At 49.0% G+C, this 22,253-nt stretch overlaps 1 protein-coding gene across 6 annotated transcripts; it reads right to left on the reverse strand.

Annotated features, from left to right (window-relative positions):
* Nucleotides 1–8,849: 8,849 nt before the first annotated feature.
* Nucleotides 8,850–21,505, reverse strand: SLC38A7 (solute carrier family 38 member 7). Of its 6 annotated transcripts, none has more exons than XM_045442961.1 (13): nucleotides 21,447–21,505; nucleotides 20,762–20,895; nucleotides 20,374–20,470; nucleotides 19,191–19,594; nucleotides 18,348–18,546; nucleotides 17,970–18,114; nucleotides 16,863–16,961; nucleotides 16,234–16,291; nucleotides 15,902–16,016; nucleotides 14,400–14,547; nucleotides 13,791–13,990; nucleotides 12,871–12,925; nucleotides 8,850–10,815 (listed from the first exon to the last, which is right to left on the reverse strand). In XM_045442961.1, the coding sequence occupies exons 4-13, from the start codon at nucleotides 19,458–19,460 to the stop codon at nucleotides 10,713–10,715; spliced, it is 1,392 nt and encodes a 463-aa protein (XP_045298917.1). In that variant the 5' UTR covers nucleotides 19,461–19,594; nucleotides 20,374–20,470; nucleotides 20,762–20,895; nucleotides 21,447–21,505; the 3' UTR covers nucleotides 8,850–10,712. The 6 variants fall into 6 exon arrangements, 5 of the variants coding, with proteins under 5 accessions (XP_045298917.1, XP_045298918.1, XP_045298916.1 ...); XM_045442962.1 differs by having other exon boundaries at nucleotides 20,762–20,892; nucleotides 21,447–21,490; XR_006702697.1 differs by lacking the exon at nucleotides 21,447–21,505 and adding an exon at nucleotides 13,040–13,446 and having other exon boundaries at nucleotides 10,771–10,815; nucleotides 20,762–21,434.
* Nucleotides 21,506–22,253: the final 748 nt, after the last annotated feature.

A 22,253-nucleotide genomic window follows, 5' to 3' on the forward strand; every position in this document is an offset into this window, starting at 1 on the left:
AGAGAGAGAGACAGAGAGAGACAGAGGGAGAGAGAGAAAGAGAGAGAGCACACAAGCTGGGGGAGGGCAGAGAGGGACGGAGACACAGAATCTGAAGCAGGCTTCAGGCTCTGCAGTCAGTGTAGAGCCCAATGCGGGGCTCGAACCCACCAACTGCGAGATCATGAGCCTAGCCAAATGGAAGCTGGATGCTTAATGGACTGAGTCACCCAGGTGCCCCGTCTTTTTTCTTTTTTTTTCTTTCTATTTACTTTTCAGTTTTGGAGGTTTCTACTGAGATATCCTGAAACTCAGAGAGTCTTTCCTCAGCTGTATTCGGTCTACTTGTGTGTCCATCAAAGGCACTCTTCATGTCTCTTGCAATGGTTTTCATTTCGGCATTTCTGTTTTGGCTCATCGTTCTGGTCACATTGTCCACGTGTTCTTGCGTGCCACTTACTGTATCCACCAGAGGTCTTTCAGCATATTGATCATCCTTGCTTCAAGTTCCTTGCCTGGTGATTCCGACATTCTTGCCATATCTGAATCTAGAGATCTGATGTTTGCTCTGTTTCTTCAAAATGTATTTTTGGCCTTTAATATATCTCATAATTTTTACTTGATAAGTGGACATTGTGTCCTGGGTAAAAGAAACTGTGGTAAATAGGCTTTCATAAAGGGGTGGCAAGGCGTTGGAGGAAAGGAAGCATTCTATTGTCCAATAATTAAATCACAGTCCTCAGGGGCACCTGGGTGGCTCAGTCAGTTGAGCGACTGATTCTTGATTTCGGTTCAGGTCCTGATCTCACGTTCAGGAATCTGAGCCCCTTGTCAGACTCTGCACTGATAGTGGGATTCTCTCTCTCCACCCCTCCTGTGTTCCAGCTCCCTCTCCCTCTCTCTGTCTCTCAGAATAAATAAACTTTAAAAAACAAGAAATCACTGTCTTCAGTGATTCTGTACCTCTGGACTGTGAACCTCACACATGCTTCTCATTTCTCTCCCCAGTCCTCTCTGGATGGGACAGGGCAAGTAGAGGGAGCTGGACTGACCTGTTTCCCTTCCTCCACGTGGAAGGCTAGAGCTGGCTGCAGTTGGGTATTTCCCTTTCCTTACGTCAGTTAGGCTCTGATAAAATCCCAGCAGGTTAGGCTCTGGTTAAATTTTAAGTTTCCCCCGAGGGCATGTCTCGTGAGGGTCAGAATGCTGTGGCACATTTCAAAATGGCTTCGTCTTTCCCCTCCTGGAAACTGGAGGGGGTTTTTCTCTGACATTTACTAGGAGAACCTGCAAAGCTCCGGGAGGTAAAATGCACAAAAGTGTGCCCCCTCCCACGACTAGGTCCCCTGGGGTTTTTATCTGTCAGATTTGTACCCACTGAGCCTCCAGCAGTTCGTCAATCACAGTTCGGGCTTCCCTACCCTGGCTCCAGTTCCTGCAGATGCCTCTGTTTGTGAGTTTCTGCCCATACTTGCTTGTCACTCTCTTCAATTTTCAGGGACAGTGGTGTGCCCTGTAATCGGACTTATCCTACAGATTTAAGGAGAGTGGTTGACTTTTCAGTTGGTTCAGCTTTTTTACTTGTTGCTAGGATGGAGTGGCCACTTCCAACCTTCTTACGTGCTGGACTTTTTTTTTTAAGTCCACAAACTTAATTTGTGATGTTCTGGGTTTTTCTTTTTTTTTTTTTTAAGTTATATTTATTATTTAAATTTTAGTTAACATACGTGCAATATTAGTTCCAGAAGTAGAATTCAGTGATTCATCACTTAATATATAACACCCAGTGCTCATCACAAGTGCCCTCCTTAGTACCCATCACCATCTAGCCCATCTCCTACCCACCTCCTTCCTTCAACCCATAGTTTGTTCTCTATCATTAAGAGTCTCTTGGGGCACCTGGGTGGCTCAGTCGGTAAAGCATCCGACTTTGGCTCAGGTCATGGTCTTGCAGTTTGTGAGTTTAAGCCCCAGGTCAGGCTCTGTGCTGACAGCTCGGAGCCTGGAGCCTGCTTCAGATTCTGTGTCTCCCTCTCTCTCTACCCTACCCCTGCTTGTGCTCTGTCTCTCAAAAATGAATATATGTTAAAAAAAAAAAAAAAAAGACTGAATAATACTGCATTGCATGGATATGCCACACTAAAAAAATGGGTGCCTGGGTGGCTCAGTTGGTTAAGCAGCTGACTTCAGCTCAGGTCATTATCATGTGGTTTGTGGGACTGCGCCCCGTGTTGGGCTCAGCACTGACAGTGTGGAGCCTGCTTGGGATTCCCTCTCTCCCTCTCTCTGCCCCTCTTTTCACATACACATGCACATGTTCTTTCAAATCAATAAACATTTAAAAAATACTTTATTCTTTATTTTTTTTTAAATGTTTTTATTTATTTTTGAGACAGAGAGAGACAGAGCATGAGCAGAGGAGGAGCAGAGAGAGAGGGAGACACAGAATCTGAAGCAGGCTCCAGGCCCTGAGCTGTCAGCACAGAGCCCCACGTGGGGCTCAAACTCATGGACTGTGAGATCATGACCTGAGCCAAAGTTGGACACTTAACTGACTGAGCCACCCAGGCGCCCCTAAAAAATACTTTATAAAAACGAGTCTCTTATGATCTGTTTCCTTCTCTTCCCCCAACTTCGCATATATTCATCTGTTTTGTTTCTCAAATTCCACATAGGAATGAAACCATATGGTGTTTGTATTTCCCTGATTCACTTATTTTACTTAGCATAATACATTCTAGCCCCAACCGCATCATTGCAAATTGCAAGATTTCATTCTCTTTGATGGCTGAGTAATATTCCATTGTATATATTTGACTGTGATATGTCTTGGCAATCAATGGCTGGCTTTTGTTGAATTTAATGGGAATTCTCTGTGCTTGTTTGATTTTGATGTTTGTGTCCTTCCCCAGATCTGGGGAAGGTTTCAAGTATAATTTGCTCACATAAACCTTCTGCTTCTTTTTCTCTCTCTTCATCTTCTGGAACTCCTATGATATGAATGTAATTAGGTTTGAATAAATTGCTGAATTCCCTAAGTCTGCCTTCATGATCCCTGACCTCTGTTTCACTTTTCAGCTCATTATTTTTCCATAATTTTGTCTTCTATATCGCTAATTTGCTCATCTGCCTTGTCCATCCTCATTTTTATGGCTTCTATTTGGGTTTGCATCTTGGTTACAGCATTTTTAATTTTGACTCGATTAGATTTTAGTTCTTTTTTATGTATTTATTTGAGAGAGAAAGAGAGAGAGAGAGAGAGAGAGAGAGAGAGGCAGAGAGAGAATCCCAAGCAGACTCTCCACTATCTGTACAAAGCCCAATGCAGAGCTTGAACTCACAAACTGTGAGATCATGACCTGAGCCGAAATTAAGAGTTGGAAGGATGCTTAACTGACTGAGTCACCCAGGTGCCCTCCTGTACTTTTTTTTTTTTTAAATTAAAAAAAAAGTTTTTACTTATTTTTGAGAGAGAGACAGACAGAGCGTGAGCAGGGGAGGGGCAGAGAGAGAGGGAGACACAGAATCAGAAGCAGGCTCCAGGCTCTGAGCTGTCAGCACAGAACCTGACACAGGGCTTAAACTCACCAACTGCAAGATCATGACCGGAGCCAAAGTTGGACGCTTAACTGAATAAGCCACCCAGCTGTCCCGTAATTTGTTTTTAATTTACATTCAAATTAGTGTATAATGCAACAATGATTTCAAGAGTAGATTCCTTAATGCCCCTTACCCATTTAGCCCATCCCCCATCCTACACCCCCTCCAGTAACCCTGTGTTTGTTTTCCATATTTACGAGTCTCTTATATTTTGTCCCCTTCTGTTTTTATATTATTTTTGTTTCCCTTCCCTTATGTTCATCTGTTTTGTCTCTTAAAGCCCTCATATGAGTGAAGTCATATGATTTTTGTCTTTCTCTGACTCATTTCACTTAGCATAATACCTTCCAGTTCCATCCATGTAGTTGCAAACAGTAAGATTTCCTTCTTTTTGATTGCTGAGTAATACTCCATTGTGTGTGTGTGTGTGTGTGTGTGTGTGTGTGTGTGTGTGTGTATATATATATATATATATATATATATATATATATATCACATCTTCTTTATCCATTCATCCACTGATGGACATTTGGGCTCCTTCTATACTTTGGCTATTGTTGATAGTGCTGCTATAAACATGGGGGTGCATGTGTCCCTTTGGAAAAGCATACCTGTATCCCTTGGATAAATACCTAGTAGTGCAATTGCTGGGTCGTAGGGCAGTTCTATTTTTAGTTTTTTGAAGAACCTCCATACTGTTTTCCAGAGTGGCTGCACCAGCTTGCATTCCCACCGTAATTTAATGTTTATTTATTTTTGAGAGAGATAGAGTGGGAACAGGGGAAGATCAAAGAAAGAAGGAGACCCAGAATCCGAAGCAGGCTCCAGGCTCCAAGCTGTCAGCACAGAGCCTGATGCAGGCCTTGACCTCACAAACCGCAAGATCACGACCTGAACCAAAGTTGTACACTTGACCGACTGAGCCACCCGAGTGCCTTTTTCTTTCTTTCTTTCTTTCTTTTTCTTCCTTCCTTCCTTCCTTCCTTTCTCCCTTTCTTTCTTTCTTTCTTTCTTTCTTTCTTTCTTTCTTTCTTTCTTTCTTTCTTTTTCTTTCTTTCTTTCTTTTTCTTTCTCTTTTTTTCTTTCTTCTTTCTTTCTTTCTTTTTCTTCCTTCCTTCCTTCCTTCCTTTCTCCCTTTCTTTCTTTCCTTCTTTCTTTTTCTTTCTTTTTCTTTCTTCTTTCTTTCTTTCTTTCTTTCTTTCTTTCTTTCTCTTTCTTTCTTTCTTTTTATTTTAAGTTATTTCATTTATTTATTTTGAGAGAGAGAGAGAGAGAGCAGGGGAGGGGCAGAGAGAGAGAATCTCAAGCAGGCTCATCACTGTCAGCACAGAACCAGATGTAGGGCTTTAACTTGCAAACCATGAGATCATAGCCTGAGCTGAAATCAAAAGTCATTTGGATGCTGAATTGACTGAGCCACTCAGGCAGCCCCCCACCCCCTGTTCTTTCTTTTAAGGTGAATTTGTCCATCTTGTCATTTTGGAGGAAGAAAACAACAACAACAACAGAATGAATTAAAAATAAAAAAATAGATAAAGGAAGTTAGATCCTATGTGTGTGTTGGTCGGCTTGTTAACAGAAGCTGCTGTGCTCTCTCCCTCAAATTACACAGTTGTTCTGTTACTCCTCGGATAGATTTCCTAGGTGTTCAAGGTGGTTTGATGTTGATCTGTGTTGGAGGGATGAGACTAGCCCAAAGTCCCTTTACTATTCCATCGTCTTAACTCCTCCTTCGATACATCAATTTCATTTTTCACGGAAGAAAGACCTAGTGAATCTTGTGCCTATTCCCTCCCAGGACACACAGTGTTCCTTCACCGGACAGTGTGTCAGCTTTCTTCCTGGCTACAATGTCTCTCTCTGGCCTTCCTCTGTACCTATTGAATTTTTTTTCATTGTATCATAGCAATGAATTATTACCAAATCCGGATTTATAATATCTAATCTACATTAGCACATGTACCTACACAATTGGTTTGTGTGATTATTGCGGTCCTGACCCCAATATAGGGGCATCACTCAGGGGTACTAGGCAACAGCTAAATTACCTAGTGACTCAGAGGTCTGGAGTCTCCTCTTTCTTTCCGTTTTTTTTTTTTTTTTTTTTTTAAGAGAGACATAGAGCAAGCTGGGGGAGAGGGGCAGAGGGAGAGGGAGACGGAGAGGAAGAGGGAGAGAGAATCCCCAGCAAGCTCCACACTCAGCACGGAGTCTGACATGGGACTTGATTCCACAACCCTGGGATCATGACCTGAGCCGAAACCAAGAGTCAGAAGCTCAACTGAGTCACCCAGGCGCCCCTGAAGTCTCCTCTTTCACAAGAAGAAACTACACAGAGGTGACCTCTATTGACCAAAAGAAGAAACTGCATTCACGCGCTTCCCTCCTTCCTTCCAGTACAGGGAAATGACCAACACAATCCTGGCCAGCTTCCAGGCACTTCACATATGTTATTATGCCATTTGTCCTTGGCTTTGAAATATTTACATCTACAAGGTGGGCACCATCACTCCTACTTTAGAGTGGAGAAAAGCAGGGTTGAGACAAGTGAACTGATTCTCTGGGTTTCCACAGTGTTAAGAAGCATTGCCGAGACCCACCTCAGGTCTACCTGAGGCTTCTAGAAGGCTTTGCTCCGTCCACCAGTCTCCTGCTACTCAAAGTGTGGTCCAAGCTCCAGAGCATGGGCAACACTGGGAGCATTAACAATACAGACTTCAGGCTCCCTAGACCTACTGAATCAGAACTTGTATCCTAAGGAGATAAAATTTTTGCATGCACATTAGGGGCACCTGGGTGGCTCACCTGGTTAAGCATCTGACTCTGGATTTCAGCTTAGGTCATGATCTCACAGTCATGAGGTTGAGAACCCTTCTGGGGCTCAGCATGGAGTTTGCTTGGGATTCTCTCTCTCCCTCTCTCTGCCCCTCTCCTACTCATGATCTTTCTCTCTCTCTCAAAAATAAATGAACTTAAAAAAATTTTGTATGTTGTATTAAAGCTTGAAGAGTACCCTGACTCCCAAGAAGCGGTAGGGAAATCCCAGTTTTTTGAGGAGACACCGAGTTCTCATATTTATTCTGTGAATGTCGATTTCTGGCTACAAAGCACTTCTGTCATTTTTCCTGTGCTGTCTTTACATTGGTTCCCCTTTTCCCTGGGAGGTAAATAAGGTCAGTGATTATCACTCCAATTTTAGAGCCGGGGAAAACAGAAGCCCAGAGGGGAGACGCAGTTTGCCCAGAGCCACTAGTCAGCAGGCATCCCAGTACTTGACAGGGATTGGCTGGGAGGATGATCCAAAGGTTCCAAGATCTGGTGTTGGTGCCAGCATGGGGGTATTAGGCTCCTGAGCTTGCCTTCAGGGGTCAGAAAGCACTAGGCTGGCTCTGAGAAAGCCTTCTGCTCACTTGTTTATCCACGCATGACAAGAGTGCAGTCGGACTTCAATTTTATTACCAATGTGTGTCCCTGAGCAAACTATGTGATAGTCTTTCTTAGCCTCCCTCCAGAGCCGTTGCAAGGATCGAGAGAGGATGATGCAGGAGAAGTGGGGGCACAAAGGAAGAATTCAACAAATGTTCGTTGCTATTCATTCATTTGCTCCACAACTATAGGACACTTGCTTACAATGGGCCAGGCTCCAGACTAAGACACCAGATGGATAAGGAGTGTCAAAAACAAAACCACAGGCCCAAGGTGGAGTCATTTGCCTCCAGGACAGCAAAATGGCACTTAATTGCAGTTTCAACCTCCCCAGAAATGTCTTAACTGATCAGTCAGGAATTTTCTGATCAGCACCAAGGGGGCAATCTGTCACCTGGGCCCTCTCCGTCCCCCAAAGGAAGATGAGCTAATCCACCCAAGACCCCCTCCCCTTCCCTTTAAGTGAGGGTGACTTGGCCTGAAGCAATGCTTTCTTTTCATTGGCTAATAACCACCTTGTCCCACTCCCTTCCTGTAAAAACCTTCCATTTTGCACAACTCCTTGGAGCATCTCTGTACTTGTAGACAGGATACTGCTTGATTCATGAATTCCTTAATAAAGCCTATTAGATCTTCCAGTTTACTCGGTTGAATTTTGTTTTTTAACAGGAGATATGCCCTTGCTCCCATGGAGCTTGCAGTGCAACGGGGGAGATGTGATCAAGTGCCTACAAGTATGGGGGCGACACGACACGGGCAAAATCTTGAATATAACGAACAAATGATGAATCTGGTGTTTGGCCTTTAGCATAGATGTAACCTTTCCTTCTCTTTGTTTAGAGAAAGTGAAACCAAACCTCAAGTTCTTGTCCCCTAGTCCTCCTGTGAAGGGCGGCCCAAAGCTGTCTCACTCCTCCAGCCCTCAAAAGTACTAGGCCACTTCAGAAGTATTTTCTCCCTGGAGAGAGTCCCCACTCGCACCAGGAGGGAGGGAGTGTGGTGGAAGATGAGCTGGTTACACTCTACCCTGTGGGCAAGGGGGGCGCCACTGAAGACCACCCCAGAATGCTCTAGTCTCATCCCTGTTGCTCTCCCACATCCAGGCGATACCCCACAGACAATGTTCTTCCAATACCAAGTGCACATGTAGTTCCCATGGCCTGGAAAGGTTTCCTCACCTCTCTTCATTTAGTTCATTCCTACTCATCATTCAGGGGCCAGCTTAAATGTCACTTCCTCCAGGAAGCCTTCCCTGACTCCCCAGACAAGCTTCAGGCCCTCTATAGAACATTCTATAGGTTCTCCTCTTGGCACATATCACAATTTGCAAATAGATACTTGTGTGACCACTTGGTCTGAGGGTGGAGCCGCTGTCTGTTTTGCTCAGTTTACCTTCTTGCCAGCACTGAGCAGTCAGTACCTGGCTCCGCTACCAGGACAACCAGGGGCTGCTCAACACATGCCTCTGAAAGGATGAGGGCGGATGCTCAGGAGTTGGAAGCTCACCCCAAAATGTGAGGTTGGCAAGAGACACACAGCACAGAGGCCAGTCTGAGGCCACATGGTGCGGGGAAGACACAAGCAGGACTTAAACCAAGGACAGGAGCCCAGGGTAAATCCCCAGGTTGGCAGGCAGGGCCTGATGGGATGTGGAAGAGAGGGGAGGCACCAAGAACCACTCGCATGTTCCCGTCTTGGTCAGGGGAACATGGCAGGACTCATCCCTGACAGGGGTCAAAGACGATGAAGCCAGAAGTGCCTGCCCCACCCCCTCCCCACCAGCCTACCTTCTTCCTGTCAGTGGTCTGGACTGTGTCCCCAGCACTGGACATAGGCCACACAGCTCAGCAGCACAGTCTCTTTTTATTAGCCATCCTCTCTGGTATGAATGTGCACAAGTAGAAAAGAAACAGTAAAATACCCTGGCTGGGAGGGCAGGGCAGGGGGCTCCTGAGCTTAGGCCACGTGGCCAGATTCCAGCTCCTTTTCCTGATGGGTCTGTTTCTGTGCGAGGACTCCCCTTACACCCCCATCCCTTGACTGAGCATGGATGGACACTGGAAGGACCTGGTGCTGTGCAGGGGGCGGAGAGAAAACAGCACAGGGGGTCTGGCTCCAGGGGCTGAGGGGTTGAGGGATGTGAAGAAAGGTGAATCATCCAGTCCGGGACCTGAGCAGAACCCATCTGGCCGCGGCCAGTCTCTGCTTCTGTGGTCTCACTGCCCTGAGTGGAGGGCCGTGGGGTGGGGGTCCCTCTCACCCCTCGTACAGAAGTTTGGGGCAGGCAGGGCCAAGGAAATTCTAGGAGTTCCAGGTGGAGGAGGCCTGATTCAATGCCTGGCATTGGTCAAAGTGAACAGCCAAGGAGGGAAAACTGGGAATTGAGAATGGGAGAAGAGTGTCCCTCCTCACCCCACCTGGGGTACAACCCACATGTGACCTTGGTGTTGGGTCATTGAGGCCAGGTCTGGTGGGCTTGTGGAGCTGAGGAAACTGACACGAGAGGGTTGGGCACACCTCCTGCCCCAGTGTTACACGAGCAGGAGAGACTGAGCTAGAAAACTGGGGGAGGGGCTGAAGAAATGCTGGGGGGAGGGAGCAGAGAAGATCTGGACCAGAAGGGAAACTTCCAGACCGGCGTGACTACACTCAAGTGCTGCCCAGTCAGTGACAACTTGGCTGCTCTTCTTCTCTGTGGGCTATCCTGCTGGGGTTGCCAGGGGAGAGGGGAGCAGAGGGCAGGCAGAGAGAAGCAGTCACTGAAAGAGAAGGTAACAGAGAGGCTCACCTGGACCCTGACCGGCCCAACCTGCGTGGGTTTGAAAGATTCCCAGCCTTCTCTCTTACCCACCCTGTGCCACAGAAACGAGGGGCCCATCTGGAATCTGAGTGAGATAAACAGACTTCCTGCCAAGGGGAAAGCTAACTGAGGAGTACTCACAGCACCGTGGTGGCACGGGACGGCCCCTGTCCTTTGGGTCAGAGCCGGGCTGGCACCGTTTGTAAACATTAGACTTGATGATGTCTGGAGATGGAGGAGGAGACGGATGCCTGGACCCTCAGCTTTGGGGAAAGAGGGTGAGGCCTCAAAGTCTCGGGAGATGTCAATTAGCCACGGAAAAGAGGCCTACAGGTTCACTTTGGACCCAGGCTGGGGGTGGACAAGGCATGACTCTATCTACCTCTGTGCGTCTGTATGACTTTTGTGCTACCTTTGGAAATTGCCAGATCCCAGAGAAGTCACGGCTGGCCAAGCGGCTGCCCAACTGGAGCAGGCACTGAGTCCCGGGATAATGAGCACAGATCCTGCTCAGGACAGGGTGCTCTGTTGAGTGGCCCTTTGCCCATACTTTCTCCAAAGGAAAGTCAGGCTGCGGTCTTTTTTCTGAGATGTTTTGATCCTCCTCACCCATACTTTTCAGGGGTGGAGAAGTCGAGAGTTGAAGGACAGAGAAGGTTCTTCTGTGATACAAGACCTCCTCCCTCCATCCTGGAACTGCCGGGACTGGAGAGCAGGGGGAGCTGGGTCTGAGCCATCCAGAGGTGTGAGGCCTGATTTTACTCCAGAACTGTTCTTGGAAAAGGATGTCCAGATGTCATCCTACCAGCAGTTGGGAATGATGCTGGACTCAAGGTGACCCCACAACTCTAAGAAATGGGCTCCTGGGTCCAGTGGCAAAGGCTATGTGTTGCCTGGGAGGCAGTGGTTATGCCAAGAGATCCACAAAGATGGCGTTGGCTGTGGTCTGGCCGAAGATGAAGGCTCCCAGGGTGACCAAGAGGACACCATAACTGACCAGCGCCCACCAGCTGTAAGGCAGGAGAGAGAGGCCTAGTCAGTCAACCTACCCTTGGCTTTGCAGACTTGTGTGTGTGTGTGTGTGTGTGTGTGAGTTAATTATTGTAATTACTTATAGCATTTCTCTAGTGAGTAGAGCACTTCCTACTTCTAAATGACTTTTCATACAAAGGTATGTGGGGCCAAGTGTAAGATCCAGTCCATGGGTCAGAAGACCAAGCCCTAATGGAGCTCATTGACAGGTCACAGCAAGCCAAGGGCAGAACCAGGATTAGAATGCATGCCTCGGGATGGAAACATGTTCAGGAAAAAGCATGTCACATGGAGTGTGATCCATTCCATTTACAAAAAAAAGCGCAGACGTCTGCAAATATATATATCAAATATAGTGACAAGGCAGTAAGAGGATACAACAGGGTATTGACATTAAGGATGATTCAAATTTTCTTCCTTACACTTGTACTTTTAAAGTTCTCTATAATGAATATTACTTCATTATAGAATAAAGTATATAGAATATGTAAATGTAATTCTTTTAAAAAAGCTTACAAGCTGTTTTCAACCTCTGTACTATTCAAGGAAATGTGGATATTAAAACAATATTTTGTTTTTCATCTACTAGACTAACACAAATTTAAAAGGCTGTTCTGGGACTCCTGGTGGCTCAGTTGGTCAAGCGTGGGTTCGTGGGTTCAAGCCCTGTGTAGGGCTCTGTGTTAACAGCTCAGAGCCTGGAGCCTGCTCAGATTCTGTGTCTCCCTCTCTCTGCCCCTCCCCAGCTCACACTCTGTCTCTGTCTCTCTCTCTCTCAAAAATAAATATTAAAAAAAAAAAAAAAAAAAAAGGCTGTTCTAGACAATACTGGCAGGGGTGTGGAGAACAGGGTACCCTCACTCTACTGCTAGGACTCTAACTGGTTTTCTAGAGGGAAATTTGAACCCATGTGCAGAAGTAAAAATAAGCATGCCCCTTGATCCAGCAACTTCTTTCTAAGAATTGATCCTAGTAAGATCCTTGAAACAGGTGTGTCAAGATGCACACGTATAAGAGTATTCACACATTCACACACTAGAACACTCCGCAGCCCTTAAAAAAGGGAAGAAGTGGATGGATCTTCTTGTGCTGACGTAGAGTGATCTCTAACACACATGGTTAAGTGAAAGGAAGCAAGTGGTAGAAAAGCGTCTGGCATGAAGCCATTTTTGAAAAAACCAAACCAGACACAAAATTTCATGTGTTTGTGCATACGTATGCATAGCTCTATGTATTTGGACATGTATGCACACACAGAAACAACTAGAAGACCATACTGATGACAGAGAGCTCTCAGGAGAAGGGATGTAGTGGGGAGTGGGCTGTAGGGGCAAGAGGAACTTCCACTTTTTTCTCTAAAGTCCTTCAGTAGCATTTAAACTGTCACAGCTAGCATGTGCCACCCATTTCTTAGGTATTTAGACAACTCTTATGCCTTTTTTTTTTTAATTTTTTTTAACGTTTATTTAGAGACAGAGAGAGACAGAGCATGAACAGGGGAGGGTCAGAGAGAGGGAGACACAGAATCTGAAACAGGCTCCAGGCTCTGAGCTGTCAGCACAGAGCCTGACGCGGGGCTTGAACTCACGGACTGTGAGATCATGACCTGAGCCGAAGTCGGCTGCTTAACCGACTGAGCCACCCAGGGGCCCCAAGCCTTTTTTTTTTTTTTTTCTAAAGGTATGAGGTTTGTCTTTTTAAAATTTTTTAATGTTTATTTATTTTTGAGAGAAAGTGCGCACGCACATGAGTGGGGGAGAGGCAGAGAGAGAGGGAGACACAGAATCTGAAGCAGGCTCCAGGCTCTGAGCTGTCAGCATAGAGCACGAAGTGGGGCTCGAACTCACAAATCGTGAGATCATGACCTGAGCCGAAGTCGGACACTTAGCCGACTGAGCCACCCAGGTGCCCCAAAAACTCTTCTGCTATTTTTAAGTCCACAGGTCTCTTGATCTCTCCCCATTTTAAGCACCCCCGCCCCCACCAGCCCATCCCTCATCTGGCACCTCCACACACCCCGGGCTCTGCTTTACCTGGCTGGCTTGACTTCTTCCATCTCCGAGAGTTTGGCTTGAATGAGGCAGAGCCCTGGAAGAGAAGACGTGGCCCCGAGAGCTCAGGCGGGCTCCTTCACTCAGGCCCACCCTCCCCCTTTACCAAGAGGTAGCGGTGAATGGAGAAAGGCCTGTGTTTACTCTTCACCTCTGCCCCACTCCGCGTGCAGTCGGAGGCCTTGCATCTGCTCTCCCGGGAGAGGCCAGCGTCTGACAGGCTCTCCTCGGGCTGCAGGCGAGCCCCAGAGCCAAAGGGGCAGCCACGGAAGGGGATTCAGCAGTAGCCCCCACCACCCCGAGGGCCCTTCCCAGGACACTTCTGAGCAGATGTGGCCCCCCCTGCTCCTTGCAAAGTGGCAAGGACTTTCAAGTTGGTCTCCTAGAGAGAAATAAGCTGGGTACAGGCAGAACTCATGGCTGGGCAGGTGGGAGCACTTCTTGGGGATCCGGTGGCAGACTTGTGTCTGAAACTTGGGTCTCCCGACTTCTGTATCCGGGTGCTGCCGCCGGACCCTGGCACTCTCTGGGATGTAATGGGCTGAACCAGCCGGATCCCTAACAGTCAGGCAGCAACAGAGAAGCGAATGAAAGGTTAAGAGTGTAGGCTGTGCACCTAGACAGACTTGGGTCAGAAAAGTTGTTACTCAATGGTTGAGTCTGTTTAACCTCCTCACATCTCATCAACAGAATGGAGATAACATCTACCCCTTCTTTTCACGAGGGGCAGGGGTTAGCACAGAGCCTGAGGTGGGTGATTAGTAAGGGCTGGTGGTTACTCTCCTGGAAGGTAAGCAAGGGAGGAGTTGAGGCCGGGAGACCCTGAGAGCCAGTACTGCATGGGCTGGGGGGGGGGGGGGGGGAGGGTGAGGGGGGTGGAGGAGGCGGGCACAGGTCCATACCTGGGAAGACAAAGATGAAGCAGGCAGCCAGGCCTCCGATAACTGAGATGACCTTGCCGATGTCAGGGATGAAGAGTGCCAGCAGCAGGGTGAGCAGGAACCAGACCAGAGTCTGGAGCACGCGTCGCCGCCGCTCCCGCCCCACGTCCTCCTCCACGGGCATCCCCTGGTAGCGCAGCCACAGGCCCTCAATCACCGCCCTGCCCACACAGAGAGTGTCTCAGAGGCCCCCACCTCCGGTTCACAGAGCCAGACCTCTGAGTGCGGAGACTAGGGGTAAGGCCCTAAGCGCTGATCCTGTTTCCTGTTCTGTGCAATGGGTCCAGCAGTACTCTTGTGGTTGCCACGGGGACTGGACAGGATGGTGGATGTGATGTGCTTAGGGCCTGGCCTGGCCCAGGACATGCTCACCTCATGGGAACTGATGCTATTACCCTCCTGAAAAGGAAGGGTCTGGGTACACCAGAGGCTAGGTGTTCAGGGAAGGATCTGACTACAGGTTCTTAGAGGACTCACAAAAGGCCAAAGGACTATGTTCAAAGGGCTCTCAGGGGTGCTGAGGAGTCCTAGTGAGAGGGAGCACTCCCATGGGGTGGGGAGGGGGCTCACCGCCCACAGAAGTGCAGGATGGGGTAGGAGGTGAGCACGCTCAGGATGATGAAGGCACGGGCAACAGCCACAGCCATGTCCTCCGAGGGGTAGGATAGGAGCACATCGGGGTCCACAGCAGCTCCAAAGGTCAGGAAGCCACAGATGCCTGAGGACAGGGACAAGAGGGCTGGCAGGGGCAATCCTGGGAGGATGAGGGGGATGGACCATTTACTCCAGGCTGCAACTCAGATGGGGAGGGCGCTGGAGCAGCTCTGGAGGCTAAGAGGGTGTCAGGCTGGGACCCGAGGCTTTGTCCCTGACTTCTCACATCCCCTCCCCACTGCCACCTTTGTCATCCTGAGCTCAGCCAGCATTTTCCTGTTTCGGAGCTTCTGCACTAACCTTCTGTCTGTCTAGCCCTTCGCACCCCTATCTCTTCACTATTCAGGTCACAGCTCTGGTGTCCCCTCCTCAGAGAATGAGTCCGCCCTGCTCATCCACAATAACCCCTGAGCTTGGGCGCTCACTCACAGCACCCTGCTCTATTTTCCTCAGAACTCTCCTGTGTGTGTGTGTGTGTGTGTGTGTGTGTGTGTGTGTGTTTTCCTTTTACACTTATTGTGTGTCTCTCCAGCCAGAACACGAGCCCCAGGAGGACAGGGACTTGGCCTATTTGCCCCTCTTGCTCCTGGCTTTGTCTTCAGAGGTAGAACAATGCTGGCCCGATAACACCTGTGGAAGGAATCACGGCCTGGTCTTCCTTTTCTGCTTTGTCATCCAAACCATTCCCCGCATGGCGCCCGCAGCCATATTTTGTCGAGATGTCCCCCTGCTTGAAATGCTTCCTCTTGGGCTCCCCATAGTCCTCACGCCCAACAGGACCTACTCTGTTCCCTGTCTGGCCTCCCTGCCTGCCCCCCACCCCCAACTCACCCCACTCCAGCTGCACAGCCCTGTCTGTCCCTGCCTCAGGGGCCTGGCATTTCCCGCCTCTCTGTTTGGAACACTCTTCTCTCAGCCCTTCGGATGCTCGCTCCTCGTCACTGGGGCTCCCTACATGCCACCCCCTCAGACAGGAGTCTCCTGTGAACCATGGAGACTGTCACCACCTCTCCTAGTCCCACTCACAGCTTCCCTGTCTCACTGTTGTGGTGGCACTCCCCACTGTCTGGATGTCCTTACTGACTCCTGACTTACTCTTGTAAGACTCTCTGGCTAGCCTGTCAATTCCAGGTGAGCAGGACCAGGTCTGTCAATCTTCATGGCATCCCCTGTGCTGGGAACAGTTCCTGGCACTCACGAGGCACTGACTGACAGCTGCCAAGTGAGTGGGTGAATACATCTCTCTCATTTGCGGGGGGAGGAGGCCCAAGGCAGCCCAGGTTCAAGCCAATGCCTACAGAAGTGTTTGATATGCTGGGAATGCTAGGCTGTCCCCAGGAAAGCTTGGCCAGAGGACTTGGAGACAAAGAGGAAAAGTGGGAGCACTCCAAGCCCAGCCATCAGAGGGGAGCACTCACCCGTGCCCATGTAGACAGCGAGGGCTATGACCATGGCGGCTGTCACCACCCCACCCCAGGTCTTCACCTTGGGCTGCCGCATGCTATTGAAGACCGGCACACTGCTCACGTGGCACTGTTAGGGTGAAGGTCACAGTTATGGTGGGGAAGTGACCCCTTCCCAGTTTCCAGAGGGAGGCAGTTTGGGGACAAAGGCACCAGGGACAAGGGACAAGTCCCAGTGCTCTGACTCTGTCTTTCCTCCCAGGATGTCCCCATCCTCCCTATAATGTGGGTTCCTGCCCAGGGTGGGGAGTGAGCTAAGAGGACAACAGGAACCTTGCAACCGGCACCTGAAATCCGAAGCAGATGGTGGGCATAGCATTGAACACGGCTACCCAGGAAGCTGGCCTGTGGACAAACACACAAGAGTCTGCTGCTTGTGAATCCCACAGAGCCACCAACCGCCCCATGTCCTTACTCTTCACTCATCCCACCATGGCCTCCACCAACCACTATTCTACACATTCAACCCCTTAAGTCTGGAAACAGGGAGAGGGCACATCTCCATTTCACACGTCAGTACACTGACTCTGGAAGACCCTCCTGGGACCAAAATCCAGAATTTCTGGTTGCTGCACTGGAGTTGCTTTCCTTTTTCTTTCAAAAACAAGAAACTTTTTTTTTTAAATGGGAAAACAGATTCATCCTCATACAGAAATTACAGATAAGGACAAGTTGCAAAAATGTGCAATTCCACCCTGGTAGTCTCCATAACTGGAGGCCAAGTCTTACAATGGCTTATCTGTTGGATATTGGATATTGGTTGTTGGTTCTCACTCTTGCCTCCTTTCTCCAATGACCAACACGTCAAGCTCTGGTGACCTAATGAGCTTTAAAAAGAGCACCTGTATGGCCTTTTGATGCCTGACCCAGTACTTCCTGGAGCCCAAGTAGCGGCTTCCTTGGGGTTCTTACCCACCTAGTCAGGATGTCCCCTGGGGTCATCTCTTTATCTGGCCAGATATATTTGATGATAATGATGGCAGTGACGTACCAGGTGCCCACGACGCTCAAGAAGCTGCCAGAAAGAATGGTTTGAGTTTCCTCTTCCCCAGCCCCAGCTGCCCTCTCTCTGATTCCACCCCAGGGGTATCTACCCTCAGCTCTAGTGACCACAGTGTCTACTGAATAAATTGGGAGATTATTCCAAACAAAGATTCAAAAAATGCATGAGAAATAAGCTTTAGAGGGGTGCCTGGCTGGCTCAGTCAGAAAAGCATGTGACTCCTGATCTTGGGGTCATGAGTTTGAGCCCCACATTGGGTGTATAGATTATTTATTATAGATAAATAAACTTAAAAAAAAAAAAAAAGAAACAGGTTTTAGAGAAACCAGTCACAGCTTGGAGGGAGCTGGACCGCAAGAGGGGACCAGACTAACATTTCTGACCATTAGGAAATACACTGATTCGGCTTAGAGGTCTGGGCTTCAAAGCATATGTGTTTCTTCCATCAGTGCAACCCTCACTTGGTGACTGCTACAAGGGCCTTTGAGAAGTAGGACCCGCTGGAGGTAAAAGGGCTGAAGATTCAAATACGGGGATGTCAACATTAAAGGGGACCTTGGAGACAGCCAAGTGTGACCCTGCCAATTGTGGATCACAGGAAATGGCTCAGAATTACACAGCTTTTCAGACCCTGAGCCAGGAAGCCAGTCCTGTTCCTTCATACTAAGCTGCATGGAAGATGGGGCCAGGCTTGACAATTCCAAATGATAAAAAATCCCCTCCTCAATGGGAAAGCCAAGGTCCTGGCCTGGAAGCTCCCTTCACACTCCTGATAACCACTTGTCTCTTCTGTGACAAGGACATTTGGAAAAGGATCTCTCACTATGCAAAAGGCCACTGTCTCCCTTGATGCAGACACAAAAGGAAATCTTATGCTGGTGGCCTTGTGAGCCGTGGTCCAGGCTGCCTTGCCCACTTTGGCTGCCCCAGAAGGAGAGGGGTTCTCCAGCAGTGCCTGGGCCTTTAGCTGTGTGTGATTAGAGCTTCTGTCTGGCCTGGGTTGGGGTGGGGCCTCCGAACCTGGCATACTTCTGGAAGCCGATCTCTCTGGGGATGGAAAGGGGCAGGATGAAGAGGAAGGCAGTGAGGCTGATAGTGAACTTTCGGTCTGTGTACCAGGAGCTGCTGCCGGCCCCCTCAGGCTCCTTTGCCATCACAGCTATAACTGCACAGGGAGGAAGGAGAGAATGTCATGCCAGGCTCCTGTAGGCTGTGGCCCTCCTGCTCTGCTGAGCCTCAGGGCCTCCATCTGTCTAATGGGCTCAGCAGCCAGGAGAGAGGATTCACAGAAGGCTGGACCCAGGCTAGGCCTTGGGCAGGTGTTCGTGCCCATTCCTCCACCCAGGATCCCGAGGGCCGAGCGGGAGGGATGAAGTAGGTACTGAGGGGGAACCTCACTCTTGTCTTGTTGGTCCCCGATGATGATGAGGAAGGCGATGCAGGTGCCGAAAGTGTAAATGGCAATGGTCACCTCACACAGCACGCCTGTCAGTTTGCCACACACAGCCCACACCACCTCCTGGTAGGTCCTCTCATTGCTGGCCTGGGAGCAGTAGGCCAGGATGACGAGGCCGCTGATGATGAAGACCAGCATGCCCTGCAAGCAGGACAGAGCCAAAGCGTGTGGGACAGGCCTGGCAACAAAGGGCAGCCTGATCTTGCTCAGCATTTACTAGGCCAATGCCTACCGCCAGTTTGGTAAATAAGCCTCATCTTGTAGGCAACTTTACCAGATTGCTGGAGGCTGCCGAGTTGAGATTTTCTTTAAAACCAGAAGAAGTTTTGTGGAAAATTTCAAATACACACAAGAGAGACAAAATGGTATCATGAACCGCCATGCACCCATCACTCAGCTTCAAAAATAATCAACTCATGGCTCATCTTGTTTCCCTCTGCCACTCTGGATTACGTTGAAGGAAATACCAGCTATCAAATCATTTCATCAGTAAATATTCCAGCATGTAGTTCTAAAAGGTAAGAGCCCACTTTTTAAACATAAACTACAAAATTATTAAATATGCAGTCGATGTCCAAACTGCTGGGAAGCCTTCTGCATCCTCACCTGGGCTCAGATGAAAGAGTGCTGGGATAGGTTAGTAATGTCTGCCAAGGGTGAGGGTGGGAGCAGTGGTAGCCTGTGTCATTGACTGACTATCCTTGAGGCAAAGCCTCCCTTCCAAGGTAAAGAGCTCAGACCCAACACCTGAACTGCATTTCTGCCCTTACGGCCAGCACACTCACCATCTGCAGTGTGATGCCGGCTGCCACGCCCCCTGCAGTGCTGAAGGCCGCCGGGAAGTTGAGCAGCCCTGCACCCAGGCAGGCATTGACGACGATGAAGATGGCCCCAATTGTGGAAGTGGTGCCTCTGCCCAGACTCTCAAGAGACGCCTCCCCTTCACTCTTGGGGGCTGTGTCCACGCAGGGACTCTGCAGCAGACGGGCCCGCTCCCCGGAGTCCGTGCTCAGACCCCACTCGCCAAGGTCATTGTTGATGCTGACCTGGGCCATGGCCCTCGGAGCCCTCTTCCCACGGGGTCTGTGGATTCTGCCTCACAACCACATCCCCTGGGCAGCTGGAGGGCGGCACTAGCCTGTTTGGGGCTGTTATCCTAGGAGGCCTGTGAGCTCTGGCTCTTCTCAACCTAGATGGGAAACACAGGTACTACTGTTATCCTGAGATGGGCACAGAACGCTGAAACAACATTCCCAAGGTCATATGGCTGACATTCAAACCCAGGTGTGCCTCTGCAGAACACTGCATTTGGGTGTCACAGTGTATGGTGGCAGAGGCAGAAATATATCTGATGTAAAGCCTGCTTGCTTCAGGCTTAGAGACCCATAGGTAAATAAGTCCTAAACCTAAGAGAGCGGAATACTAACACATCAGCACTACGGAGAGGCTACACTCCTGTTGGGCAGAAGTATCTTGGACATATCTTATCTCATTCAGTCCTTATCACAGTGGTCATAAGGTTCAGAGAGATCATATCGTTGACCCAGGGTCACATGCTAGCAAAAGGCAGAGCAGGATTTGGGTCTAAATCTATCTGGCCTCCCAGCCTGTTTCCACACCACAGGGTTTGCAATCGCAGCCCTCACCTCGAAGTGTGGGTATTTCAATATATTACAATCCAACATACTGCCCTTTAGCCCAGAGTCTAAATTCTGTGTAGCTTTCAAAGCCCTTGAAAATTCAAGGCTAACTCTCACTCTTCTCCCTTGTGACTGACCTAACCGTTGCCTATCAGAGAGGCGTCTCTCTGATGCCCTCAGCACACTGAGGGGTTTAGAATGGCTAATGAGGCCACCGCCCACCCCAAGGTCGTCGGATGCTTCTCATTGCTTCTCCTGCTGATGGATGAACAAAGATGGGAACCATACGCTCATGAGAGGGGAAAAAAGAGAGTTTGGGTGCTCTCACCAAGCATGCAACCAAGGGACACAGCTCCAGAGGAAATATCTCTCTGCTGGCTCCAAGTCCAGAAAGATCAGATGCCACAGGCTTCCTCTTATGCAACCTGTTACTCAACCAGTAACACAGCAAAAAAAAAAAAAGAAAAAAAAAAAAAAAAAAAAAAAAAAAAGAAAAAAAAAGAAATCAAAGCTGTGAGTAGTGGAGGCAGAGAGCTCTGGGCTCCCAGGTTTCCAGCATAGCTCAAGAAAGAGCCCTGCAAAGTCAGCGCTCCCAGAGCTGTGAGACCCCCTCCTCCACCCTGCTCACATCTCAGACACAGAGGTCTCTGCACTGGTCCAAGATCTCTCGGCTGTCCTTCCATGCGAAGTCTCCGGTTCCATTGTCCCCACCTTACCTTCTCCTTCCGCCTGATGGGCTATGGTGGAGGGTGTGTTGTCCTTACAGCTCCTTCTCGAAGATCTGGGATCTGATTTTCCTCACTTCCCTCTCTGGCCCCAATTTCTTCTTCAAGACTTTATCTAAAATCTGCTGTCAGTGGAGAGAAGAGTGTGAGCTGTTTCTGCGCTGGTCAGCAGAGCATCAGCAGCTCTGACGCTAACTCAATAATGGAGCACCAGATCAGTTAGAGGAACAGGCCCAGGGAAGGAAAGAGGCTAGACTAATGTCACAGCAGATAGTCGGCAGAACCAGAAGAATGATGTCCACAGGCTCAAGGCCAGAGCTGTAACCACTGCAATAGGCCCTCTCAGATCCCAACCGAAGCGGGTTCCCAGTCCAGTCTGGGGCTGGATCCCAGAAATAAGCAGGGAGGGCGCACCCAGCGCGGAGGGGAAGATCCCCAGGCCCCAAGTGAGGCGAGTGGGCTGCTGTGAGGTAAGCTAGGAAGGCGCTTCAGGCCTAGCACTAGGTGGAAACAGCCCGAACTACGGCGCCGCGGCAAAGCCGGTCCTCTTGAGGGCTGGCGGGGGACCGACGACGCCGGGCTTCGGAGCCCCGCACGGAGTGGGCAGGGCTCTAGACAGCTGGGGTCCGAGACTTAACACTTCCACCCTCCACCGCCTCCACCTCCTACCACCTACCTAAGGTGCTTCCCACCCGAGCCGGCTGCAGAGACACGTGAGCCGAGGTCACATGACAGCCAGGGCTCAGGCGGGCCGCGGGAGACGCTGGAAGTTGTAGTTTTCTGCAGGCTCTAGGCTTGGATGGCACCGGCCCTCTGAATCCTCAACCACACATTTGCTGCGAGCCACTCTCCGCTCCCAGACCACCATGCATAACCTGTTAGTTATATCTATATCTATATCTATATCTATATCTATATCTATATCTATATCTATATCTATATATGTATATCTATATCTATATCTATATATATACGTATATATGTGTATCTATACATATATATATCTATATATGTGTATCTATACATATATACACATATATACGTATATATACGTATATACACATATATACGTATATATACGTATATACACATATATACGTATATATACATATATATGTATAAATACACATATATATGTATATATATATGTTTTTAATGTTTATTTATTTTTGAAAGAGAGAGACAGAGCACAAGCAGGGAGGGACAGAGAGAGAGGGAGACACAGAATCCAAAGTAGGCTCCAGGCTCTAAGCTGTCGGCACAGAGCCTGACACGGGGCTGGAACCCTTGAGACCCGTGAGAGCATGACCCGAGCTACCCAGTCTTCCCTATCCTGTTAGTTTTAATCCTGGTCTCTTAGCCAAAGCGAAACATTCCTCCTTCCTTTTAGGAAGAACATTAGGAGCTTTGGTGTCTTTGCCAGGCCCAGGAACCGGACAAAAGCGATTTGGCCTCATTATCCTCCTGTGTCTCCCTCCTGGCC

Source organism: Leopardus geoffroyi, chromosome E2, assembly GCF_018350155.1.
Source record: "Leopardus geoffroyi isolate Oge1 chromosome E2, O.geoffroyi_Oge1_pat1.0, whole genome shotgun sequence".
In the NCBI taxonomy this organism is placed as follows: domain Eukaryota; kingdom Metazoa; phylum Chordata; class Mammalia; order Carnivora; family Felidae; genus Leopardus; species Leopardus geoffroyi.

What these genes read in the sequence shown, in the direction of transcription:
- SLC38A7 (XM_045442958.1), bottom strand. Translation starts at nt 19,460, where the DNA reads ATGGCCCAGGTCAGCATCAACAATGACCTTGGCGAGTGGGGTCTGAGC. An exon ending in CCATCTGCTTCGGATTTCAG is followed by an intron (nt 16,017 to 16,233) that starts GTGCCGGTTGCA and finishes TCACCCTAACAG; the next exon opens with TGCCACGTGAGCAGTGTGCC. An exon ending in CGCTGTCTACATGGGCACGG is followed by an intron (nt 14,548 to 15,901) that starts GTGAGTGCTCCC and finishes CCCTGTCCTCAG; the next exon opens with GCATCTGTGGCTTCCTGACC.